Source organism: Puma concolor, chromosome C1, assembly GCF_028749965.1.
Source record: "Puma concolor isolate L17-30 chromosome C1, mPumCon1.1.hap2, whole genome shotgun sequence".
Taxonomy (NCBI): Eukaryota; Metazoa; Chordata; class Mammalia; order Carnivora; family Felidae; genus Puma; species Puma concolor.
In genome coordinates this window covers 175,374,903-175,387,101 of record NC_141674.1, presented here as the reverse complement: position 1 = coordinate 175,387,101, position 12,199 = coordinate 175,374,903, and the positions used below count along the sequence as shown (strand labels likewise).

Here is a 12,199-nt window from a genome sequence, read left to right as displayed (position 1 = left end):
AAATTTTAAATGAATATTATTCACATTATGTTGTTAATATGTGGCTGATTTTAATCCACAAAATTAAAAATTTCCATGATTTGCAAAGTAACATTTATTTTTACCTATTACAGAAGAGAAATCAAAGATGGAGATCACTAGAAAACAGATCAGATGAAACTGTAAAATATGTAGATATTAAAAATGAGACAGAAGAAAAGATGCCACATTTTCAAGGAAAGCAAGGGTAAGATTCTCAGTGAAGCTTACATTTCTTTTGTGACTTGGGACATTTAAATAATTTTTCAGTTTGAATAAGTTTTATTCATTCCTTTATTCAGTAAATATTAATTATATCCTAGTAACATTATTATGCAAGTAAAAAGGAAGGCTTTAGAGTCAGACTGCTTGAATCTAATCCTTGTACAACTGTAAGTTGGCAGTGTGACTTTTGGGCTAGTTAACTACTTTGCTTCTCTTCCACATTTTTTTCATCTTTAAAATGTGGATGGGGTGCCTGGGTGGCTCAATCAGTCGAATGTCTGACTTCAACTCAGGTCATGATCTTGTGGCTCGTGAGTTTGAGTCCCACATTAGGCTCTGTGCTGACAACTCAGAGCCTACTAGCCTGCTTCAGATTCTGTGTCTCCCTCTCTCTCTGCTCCTGCTCTGCTCGTGCTCTGTCTCTCTCTCTCAAACATTAAAAAATAATAAATAAATAAATAAATAAATAAATAAATAAATAAATAAAATGTGGATAATTATAAAACCAGCCTCATAGGAATTTTGTGAATATAAAATGGTTCAGACACACAGCAAATACTCAAATAATGTCTGTATTAATATTACCGGAGATTCTACTAGGCATTAGGGATATAGTAGTTTCCTCAGTAAATAATTGATCATCTAAGTAAATGTAAAATTAAAAATGACATAAGTTATTAAAAAAATACAGGGGGATTTGATACTTGTTTTGAAGCGATTGATCTCTAGGGGAAGGAAGTCTTTTCTGCCTCACTCCCCCACTGTTTCTCCCTCATGGAGGAAGAATGCTGAGTGGATTGGTTGTATTTCACAACCTTGATTGAGCTGTTTATTAGTGGACAGGCCTTCAAATTTTTTGTCATATTCCTGATTAAAGAAAATTAAATATACTGTGTATTATTAACACATTAGCTATAAAAATATACAAAAGAAATAATTTTGAAAGGATATGGGATAAAATTAGTTTTTAAAAATAACTTCAGGGGTACCTGGGTGACTCAGTCAGTTAAGTGTCTGACTCGATTTCGGCTCAGGTCATGATCTCACAGTCATGAGATGGATCCCCATGTTGGGCTCTGCACTTAATGTGGGGCCTGCTTAAGATTCTCTCCCTTCCTCTCCCTCTGCAGCTCCTCCACTTGCACTCTCTCTCTGAGTGAGTAAATAAATAAATAAATAAATAAATAAATAAAGTCCCTTTATTAGTAATAATAATAATTTTAGTGAATTATCCAAATAAAAATTGTCCTTATTCTCATTAACACAAAAACACACATACATTTCTGTCCAATCCAGTGGATATTTACCCATGTCCTGTGGGTGCTTCAGATACTTTGTAGACCACAGGTCTTATGAAGCATAAAATAACTTGTGGGTATATAATAAGCCTATACTAAGGCTCTCCATCTCCATTTCCTCTGGCTCTGGCTAGGTTCCTAGGCTCTGGCTGTTACACTTCAACCTATTTGGATAATAAATTGTATAACTAAATGTGTTGAAGATATTGTAGGTAGAGACAAGAGAACATTAAGGTAGAGAAACATTCTAGGCAGAGAAAGTGGATTAAATAAAAGGAGAGAGTTTCAAGATAAGGAATACTCACCACATTAAATAATAAAAATACACAGGTATTTTTTTTTAGTTGACAATCACAGGTATTTTTTTTAGTTGACAATTAGATGATCTTGGTAAAAGCAGTTTCTGCAATATTATGGAAATATATCTGTAGAGTGATAAGAAACACAATAGAACATAGCATGCAACCCATGAATCAATGAGTAATTTTGACTTTCAAGTCTTATTATTTAAGAAATACATTTCTAAATTTTAATTCCAGTATAATTGACATACAGTGTTATATTAGTTTCAGGTACACAATAGAGTGATTCAACAATTCTACATATAACTCAGTTCTCATCCTGATAACTGTACTCAATCCTCTTCACATACTTCATGCATCCCCCACCCACCTCCCCTTTGGTAACCACCAATTTGTTCTCTATAGTTAAGAGTTTTTTGAGGTGCCAGGGTGCCTCAGTTAGTTTAGTGCCCAACTCTTGATTTTGGCTCAGGTCATTATCTCATGGTTCATAAGTTCAAGCCCCATGCTGGGGGAGCCTGCTTGGAACTCTCTCTCTCTCTCTCTCCCTGTCTCTCTGCCCTTCCCCTACTCTCATTCTGTCTCTCTCTTTCTCCCTCTCTCTCTCTGTCTCTGTCTCTATCTCTCTCTCTCTCAAAATAAGTAAATACTTAAAAAAAAAAAGAGAGTTTTTTGGCTTGTCTCTTTTTTTCTTTGTTTTGTTTCTTAAATTCCACATATGAGTGAAATCATATGGTATTTGTCTTTTTCTGACTGACTTATTTCACTTAAGATTATACCCTCTACATCCCATGTTGTCATAAATGGCAAGATTTCATTCGTTTTTATGGCTGAGTAATATTCCAGTGTGTGTGTGTATACTTCTTTTTTGTCCATTCATCTACCTTCTTTGTCCACTCATCTATCAGTGGACATTTGGGTTGTTTCCATAATTTGGCTATTGTGTATAATGCTGCAATAAACATAGGGGCACATATATTCTCTCAAATTAGGGTTTTCATATTCTTTGGGTAATACCCTAGTGTGATTACTGGATCATAGAATACTTCTATTTTTAATTTTTTGAGGAACCTCCATATTGTCTTCAATAATGGGGCCATACCAGTTTGCATTCCCACCAATAGTACAAGAGGGTTCCTTTTTTGTCCACATTCTCACCAACACATGTTGTTACTTGTATTTTTTATTTTAGCCATTCTGGAAGGTGTGAGGTGATATCTTATTGTGATTCCCTGATGATTAGTGGTGTTGAGCATCTTTCCATGTGTCTGTTGACCATCTGTAAGTCTTCACTGAAGAAATGTCTGTTCACGTCCTCTGCCCACTTTTAATTAGATTATTTGATTCGTGTTGAGTTTTGTAAGTTCTTTATACATTTTAGATGCTAACCACTTGTCAGATAAGTCATTTGTAAATATCTTCTCCCATTCAGTAGGTTGGCTTTTAGTTTTGTTTGTTGTTTGCTGTGCAGAAGTTTTTTTTATTCTTATTTTGATGTAGTCCTAATAGGTTTTTTGTCTTTTTTGCTTTTTTTTTTTTTTTTTTTTTTTGCTTTTGCTTCTCTTTCCTCAAGAGACATAGCTAGAAAGATGTTCTTATGGCTGATATTTGGAGAGTTCCTGCCTGTTCTCTCTTCTATGATTTTTATGGTTTCAGGTCTCACATTTAGGTCTGCAATCCATTTTGAGTTGATATTTGTATATGATGTAAGAGAGTGGTCCAGTTTCATTCTTTTGCATATAACTGTGCAGCTGTCCACAAACCATTTATTGAAGATACTTTTCTTCCATTGCATATTCTTGCCTCCTTTGTTGACGATTAATTGGCCATATAATTGTGGGTTTATTTTTGGACTTTCTGTTCTGCTCCATTGATCCATATGTCTGTTTTTCCTCCAGTACCATACTGTTTTGATTACTACAGCTTTGTAATACAACTTGAAATCTGGAATTGTGATACCTCCAGCTTTGTTTTTCTTTTTCAAGATGTCTTTGACTATTCAGGGTCTTTTGTGATTCCATACAAATTTTAGGGTTGTTCTAGTTCTGTGAAAAATGCTGTTGGTAGTTTTTTTTTAAGTTTATTTATTTATTTTGAGAGAGAGAGAGAAAGCGCCTGCATGAAAGTGGGGGAAGGGCAGAAAGAGAGACAGAGGATCTGAAGCAGGCTCTGTGCTGACAGCAGAGAGCCCAGTGTGGGGCTCAAACCTACAAACCATGAGATCATGACCTTAGCTAAAGTCAGATGCCTAACTGACTGAGCCACCCAGGAGCCCCTGTTAGTATTTTTATAGAGATTGCATTAAAGCTGTAGATTGCTTTGGGTAGTATGGACATTTTAACAATATTTTTTTTCAATCCATGAGCATGGGATGTTTTCCCATTTGAGTGTTGGCACTGCACTTGTTCCCACACATGTCTGTGTATCTAGACTGGGGGCTAGGGGAGGGAAATGGTGCCCACCAGCTATTTGGTTCTTGGAATTATCTCCCAAAGATTGCTTCCTCTCCAGCACATACTCTGAGATTTGCAAATACATCTCCTTCCTGTGTATCCCAGGCGTTTTTTAAACCGCTGTTTCTGTGCTGATCTCAGTGGGGCTGTTTGTTTTGCTCTTTTAGGGTAGAGACTCAGTTTCTTATCCCTCTGGCTCTCCCAGAGCCAACCCTTTTGATTTTTAAAGTTCCAGTTGTTAAGCCCCACTGATTATAAGAACTCACAAAGTTAGGCCCCTCTAGTTTTCATAGCTAAATGTTATGGGGATTTGTCTTCTCTGTGCAGATTCCCCATGCCTGAAGTGCCTGGTTTGGGGTCTGGTCCTCCCCCCTTTCCACACTAATGGCATCTCTCCCCATTCTGGACGGTACCACAGGTCAGTTTGGCTCCCAACTGCATCTCCACCCTCCTTACCTTCTTTGATGTAGACTCTTCCCTACATTTAGCTGTGAACAGTCTGTTCTTCCAGTCTTCATGTCATTTTTTGGGTTATTTAACCTGATGTGAGTGTTATGTAGGTGTACAAATGGGACAAGGTGATCCTAAGATACTCCTACTCTGCCATCTTCCCCAGAAGTGTGGAAATACATTTTGTAAGGCTATAGTTGTCATACTGACTCCTCTGATGGATCTGGCAAAGTAAATTGAAAACCTTCTGGAAAAAAATTCACCATTCTAGATGCCATTAAGAACATTATTCATGGGGAGAGGTCATAATATTAACATTAACAAGAGTTTGGAAGAAGTCGATTCCAACCCTCATGGATGATTTTGAGGGGTTCACTATTTCAGTGGAGGAAGTAACTGCAGATATGGTGGAAATAGCAAGGGAAATAGAATTAGAAGTGGAGCCTGAATATGTGACTGAATTGCTGCAATCTCATGATAAAACTTAAATAGGAGAGGGGTTGCTTCCTATGGATGAGCAAAGAAAGTGGTTTCTTGAGAGAGAATCTATTCCTGGTGAAGATGCTGTAAAGATTGTTGGAATGACAACAAAGGATTTAGAATATTATATCAACTTAGTTAATAAAGCAGCTGTAGGGTTTAAGAGTATTGATTAATTTTGAAATAAGTTCTTCTGTGGGTAAACTGCAATCAAGCAGCATCACATGCTACAGAAAAATCATCCATAGAAGGAAGTGTCAGTTGATGAGGCAAACTTCATTGTTATCTTGTTTTAAAAAATTGTCTCAGCCATTCCAACCTTCAGCAACCAGCACCCTGATCAGTCAGCAGTCTTTAACATTGAGACAAGACCAGCAAAATATTATAATGCACTGACAGCTCAAATAATGTTAGCATTTTTAACAGTAAGGCATTTTTTAGTTCAAGTATGTACATTGCTTTCTCAAACATAGTATTATCGCACACTTAATAGATTACAGTATAATGTAAACATAACTTTTATGTGTACTGAAAACCAAAAAATTCATTTGACTTGCTTTACTGTGGTACTCACTTTATTGTGGTGGTCTGGAACCAAACCCACAATATCTCCAAGGTATGCCTGTGTTTGAACTATGTTCTGAATGACTTTTGAATAATAGGAATGTGTCTAACCTTTAGCTAAGTTGTGTTTTTAAATGTTTATCTGTGTCATCAGTTGGTAATGGCATCAAATAGCAGTTAATTTACATTGATCTGAGTTATGTTGGTTCGTACTTCTGGTACAAAAATGGGTTTGGTACTTTTAGAGTCACATTAACATAGTCTAACAATACTAAAGTAGTAAACATATCCCAAGGGAAAATGAGTTTCCTCCTAGATTCATATCTACCAATTTATCATAGTAGCCTGAAATATTTAATGTGGCTTACTGTGCCCCTTACTTCCTACCAGATGGCAGAGTGAATTGGATTGTATTTTTCTAAACACAAGGTGTATGTGTTGGCTCAGACTGAAATAATTTGAGTATATGTTTCTTATTAAAATTTTGTTCTTGTTTCATATACATTTAAAAGTGCAAATCAAAAAAATTCAGGTTAGGGTTTTTATTTGAAATGACTAAATTAAATTTTGTTATTTATGAAGTTGATGTTGAGGTTGGATCTATCTTGTTCAGCATCAATATAGTAGATTTTTTAACTTTATAGTGTATGAGATTTATTACCTTCAGTTCAAGAAAATATTGGAATCGTTTACATTATTTATATGGAGGTAATTTACCTGTGCTATTGACTACTTCCTGATCTATAATCACATATAAACATTAATATCTTTCTGCTCATTCTCATTCAGCCAAGTTTACACACCAAAACAAGTGGTAAAGTCACTGCCTCTCTTACTGATTACAAAAACTAGTAAGCTGCTTGCTCCAGGTTACCAGTGTCGACTTTGTTTGAAGGCATTTTGTCTTGGTCAACATACAAGATTGCTACCATGTGCTCACAAGGTAGAAGTCACATCATTTTAGTTTGTCTTTCCTTGTAGGGCCAGTGTTTATAAATGAATTGACAGTTTAAGTTTCTCCTGCCACTTTTTAGTTATATCATGTGCAGAGATGTTCATATTGAACAGTGTATGGTAGAAGAGCCCTAGCAGAGACCATTGAGAAGGCAGCTCTGTCCCCTGTGGATGGATTTTTGTTGATTAGGACTCATTTCTATATATGCTATCCAGAAAAGATAAATGGCTCTTCAAGTTAGATTATTTTATCTTACTTCAGTTACTTGCAGAAAGAAAAAGCTTATAGAATATTAACCTAACGTGTTTTGTGATTCTTTGGATGAAACAGACGCTTAATTTGACATAGTTTTTATTTCAAATGAATTCACTAGAATTAAAGTCTAATGTTGTTTGATCATTATATATTTGGTAACCAGGTTTTTTTCTGAAATAAAGTTACTGTAAATATTTATAGCTTTAGAGTCACCTTTATTTAAAATGTCTGATAGGTTGTTTTCTTCCCAAGAATGTGATTTATTTTATATCTTTTTATATCTTATATTTTACCATTTTATATCTTACCATTACCAGATCTATTTCCAAGTCTAGTTGGTTATGACTATTTTTATTATTTAATACATGTCATTCATTAGAAAGCAACAGTGAAATTGATGACTTAAGTAGTAAGATTTCATGAGATTACAAAAAAAAAAATCCATAGAAGGATTTCCATTTTAATGTTGAAAATAGACATCAGTCCATAACCAATTCAGTTTTACTCTTCAAAATATTTCCATAAAACTTGATAAATTATAGTTATCTTCCATTTTGCTAGTTTTAATAATAACATAATAATGAAACCTGGAGGAATTTGCATAATGTACATTATAAACAAGACAATTATATCTCTGATTAATTCATAATTTTTTTTTTAGTTTCATAGGAAATGTATTGACAGTTGGTTATTATACAAGTGCAATTCATGCCCTATTGATGGACAAGTTATATATAACCCTTTAATCTGGAAAGATACAGCAGTAAATGGACACACACATCAGTCCATTTCAAACACAAACATCACTCATCTGTCAAAACAGGAAGAACCAGAACTTTTCATTCCTGGTACTGGATTAGTCTTAAAACAAAATAGACTTGAAATTTTACCTAGCATACCTCAACATGATTCTGAAAAGTTGAATACACCTGAAAGTCCAACAGATACCTATCAGAATATAACAATAGATGATCTATTCTCCATCAAGTTAGATGATTCAAACTCAAGAAGATTAATCTATGAATATAAAATTAGCCAACATTTCCCCAAGTATCTTCAAGATTCACTCACTGAACACATTGGAAAAATGTCATCTCAAGCATTTCTTCCTTCCATTACTAACAAGAATATTATATGTCTCACTGCAATGGAAAGCCCATGTATCAGTGAAAAATGGCACACTAGTCAAAGCCAGAAGATGGCCAAGGACTGTAAACATATTAACCACAATCCAAAGAAGACTCTTGGTACTAGAATAAAAGACAAGAAGAGATCAAATACTTCACTACAAGAAGATTTAAATCTTATTGTCAGTTGGGGTACAAGTAAACTTAGTTTGTCTAAAAGATATAGTAATTATATGAGAAAAGTTAGACAAAAATGTAATCTGTCAAGAAGGCCTGTATCTCACCCTTTAAATACAAAAAGTACTGAGCTATCTTTAATATTGGAAGGAGTTCAGTTATGAAAATGCATGTTTTATTAACATCAGAAAATGTTTGAATATTGAACATAAAAATGTTTCATTTGTAGAACATAAACATCGTATACTCTTGACAAATGTGTATAGAATTCTTTGTTGTCATTTTGCCTATTTGTCTGAATGACTAGGTACACTTAAATGACCCCATTCCTTATAAGACTTAAATCATTAGGTGCTTTGATCAATATGTTCAGGATATTAATTATGAATAATTTTTAAAAATTTTATTTCATACTGATTAAAATAACTATTTTTACTTAAATTAAGGAAATAGATTTTCCTTGCATGGAGTCACTGTTTTTAAACATTGAACTTGATACATGTAACATGGAAGGATTCTTTCTAGGTCTTTGTGTATTTTTTGCATTTTAATATTCATACAAACCTATAGGAATATTCACACAAACCTATAAGAAAATACAGATGGTAGTTGTCTCTTTCACTTTATATCCATAAAGGTATTTTTTATACATTAAAGTAAAATAAAATATAGTGCTGTAAGTTATGCCACATTTACAATGGTTTCACTTATTTCAAGAAACTTATAAGTACTACCAAATTTCTTGATACAATCAGTATTAAAGGATCTGTTTTTTTTAAACCAGCCCCATTTCCAAAATAATGAACTATTGTTTCAAAATATTCACTTGAAAAATATAACCCTTAGATTCTTATTTTGCTTATTTTTAAAAAATTTATGGCTCAGTATCTTTTCAAATTTTTGTATTAAAATATTGATATTATTTCATTGACTTTTATTATCTATGACAAGGAAAAAAACCTCACATAATATTTTTGTCACAGTGTTAATGGAATACATAGTTCTATGAAACAGATCTTGAAGACATCAAGCAGAGAAAGTTCTTTCAAATAGCATTTGAATTTAAAGAAATGACTAAATTGAAGTTAATCACAGACAGAAATCACTAAAATGTAGTTCAGAAATAGTAACCGAGAGTTCATTAGACCATGAGCTACATTTTTAAATGAATGGAAAATTTGGTTCATTTTTGATATGCAAATGGAGGACCAAATACATTTGTCAGCAATCACAAATTTTATCAGCCTTTTTTTTTTCCCTTGGTAAGTTAAGGTGAAGCAAACTGCAAAATAACTTTCCAATTAATCAAATATTATTTATGTTCTAATTGATATTCTTTTTAAAAGAATTCTTCCAAAAGGAAAAGGAAAGAAAATGCTTTGGAAAGCAAAGTATATGAAAGAAATACAAAAGAACCATAAGAAATTGGGATGTTAGTAAAGAAAAAAAAAAGATTTATTATTTAGTTTAAAGAAAGATATACTATGGACACTATTCCTATACTAGTCAAACTTATCATGATCATTCTGCAATTATTTGAGTTTTTATTATTGCAGTAGTATACTATACATAAAATACTACACCCATGATTTTGAAAGGAGAGTAGATAACTACTGGAATAAAAATTTCTTAGGTTATGAGCAAGCTTTGCCCTGAAAGAGTTAGGGATATGAATTAGGTGACAAAGCAGAAGAGGATAAATAGTTCTCTGGTTTGTTATTAGACAAAATGAATTTCATAGAAGATGTCTGATTTCTAAGAATAGAGGTAATCCTATTTATGAAGAAGAAGATATGGCCTGAGATCAAGGGTAGCGATGAATGACCTAACAGCCTGGTCAGGGACCTAGAAGAAGAAACATTGAAAGATTGCAAACAAGCAGGCTAGGTGCTGATGGACATATGGGTGAGGGTCCTGCCGAAAGCTCCACCCACTGGGAGAATTTTCTCTTACCACTGCCTTTAAAGGCTACTCCTAGTGAGGCTACAGGGCAGTTGGCCATCCATTTTCAGTTTTCACCTACATATCCAGCCAACCCATCCAGAAGCCAAGACCACATTTTTTTCTCTGTCAGTCAGTCATAGGTTATTAACCAAAGGAGGGACACTGGTCCAACATTAATACTGATGAATGACATGGCAGTCTGGGCTCTCTGCTGATGCAGCTTGCCTTCCGATACTGCTAAAGTTATCTGGATGTACTGCTTCCACATGATGATGGTTTGCTGCTGCACCCAACCAACTTTATGACATGATGGCTCTAATAGACTCCAGCTAATGATGGGCATTTATGGATACATGATCAATCAAGTGGAATACCATGGTCAGGGGCTCCTCCACCAGAGCATGCCATGAATTGTTTTTCAAAAGGCAAATTTTATGGCCTTGCTCCAAAACCTCAGAAACCACATGTGATTCCCCTATACATGGGCTTGCCACAAGCTCCACTGGTCATGTTACTTATCATCAATACTTCTAATATTATAGGGCCTTCCAGGTTGTATGGCCAGAGGAGCATTATTGCTTATACCACAATCTAGACCTGTGGCAGAGCTCTTGTGTGCCCCAAGTGCCACCAAAGCTAGCAACCATTAGTGTCAGCCATATGGGCCACAGCAGTATTCCAGATGTGGGATAATGGAATATACTGCTCCATAACTCAGAGATACCAACCAAGTGTTAAACTTCCTTTTCTGTTGTGGGGAGTGCAAGATGTGATCATTTGTCTTTTATTTTGGAGTGGATATCTGGCATGCCTCTGTCCACAGAAACCCCCAAAATTTTACTAATGAGAAGTCCCTGAATCTCTCTGGAGCCCGATGTGTCTACCAAGGGGCAGGGTCAGATTTCCTGGCTACTAGTTTGAAATTTCCACTTGTTACAATGATTTCATCTACCTGGATTTTGACATTTAAGTGCTACCACTTGGCCTTTATTTAGATCTAGTCACCACCACCACACCACCCCCCGTGATATCCTGAGCCTATTAGTAAGGGCCTTTCCTACTCTCAGCCCTAGGTTATAGAAGAGACCTACCACTGAACTTTTAGTGATTCTGGTGCTCAAAGCAGAACAGTTTATAACTTTGGTTAATGGTATATTTTGCATGCCTTTGATGGTGAGGCTTTTGGCCTTACAAAGTGTATTTACTCCAGCATGCTGGCTTCCATGGGTTTTTAAATCCCTTGGTCTACTGTTTGCTATGGTGTTCTGGTATTTCAACTTAGCATGGGCATTGCTTTTTCCACGTCTCTAGGAGTCATCTCCATAGTGAATAAACCATCACCTGTAGTCCTCACCAAGCTAATTAACCCAATATCCCTAGAAAGTTCCCAAGTTAATAAACTCACCCTGCCCTATCATATATTCTGGTCCCCTTGATTAAGCACTCTCAGATTTCAGACCCACAGATTCTCCTCCAGTACACAATGTCTAGGTCTTCACATATTCTTTAGGATATTAGGCCTTATTAGCACCAGCATATTCCTGAGTTCTTCTGTGACTTAACCTTAATTATATGCCTAGTGGCCATAAAAATGTAAGGTCAGATTCTGGAGGGGGGCAAATGATGTTTTGTGGAGAGAGGACTCTGCATTGCCTTCAAGTAAGAGGGGTGGGCAGGCTAGCTCTTTAAGAGAAAGGGTCCGCTTACTTTAGCATTTTCAGAGAGTTCAGAAGATTCAAGTGGTTCCAAATGTACGGGGTCATCCACCCAAATGTTCTCTTCCCAAATGTTAGGATCCCATTCTTCCCCAACCAGACCCTGATCTTATCATAATTAACCTGCCTTGATTGGGCATTTAATCTTATCTGGAGTTCTACCACTCCATTAACTCCTGATCCTCTGCTTCCCTGCAGGAGAGTGTTTTCGTAAGCTACCAGGAAGGTCTGTTGGC

General features: G+C 35.4%; 1 protein-coding gene across 2 annotated transcripts in view; it reads left to right on the top strand.

The window, feature by feature from the left end:
* The window catches only part of ZSWIM2 (zinc finger SWIM-type containing 2), a 32,117-nt gene extending 23,552 nt beyond the window's left edge, over positions 1–8,565 (top strand). For both annotated transcript variants that reach the window (XM_086719110.1, XM_025929375.2), the window contains 3 exons: positions 114–226; positions 6,580–6,733; positions 7,662–8,565. In XM_086719110.1, coding sequence (XP_086575236.1) covers positions 114–226; positions 6,580–6,733; positions 7,662–8,468 — 1,074 coding nt within the window. In that variant the 3' untranslated portion in view covers positions 8,469–8,565. The remainder of the gene's footprint in view (positions 1–113; positions 227–6,579; positions 6,734–7,661) is intronic.
* The last annotated feature ends 3,634 nt before the right edge of the window (positions 8,566–12,199 follow it).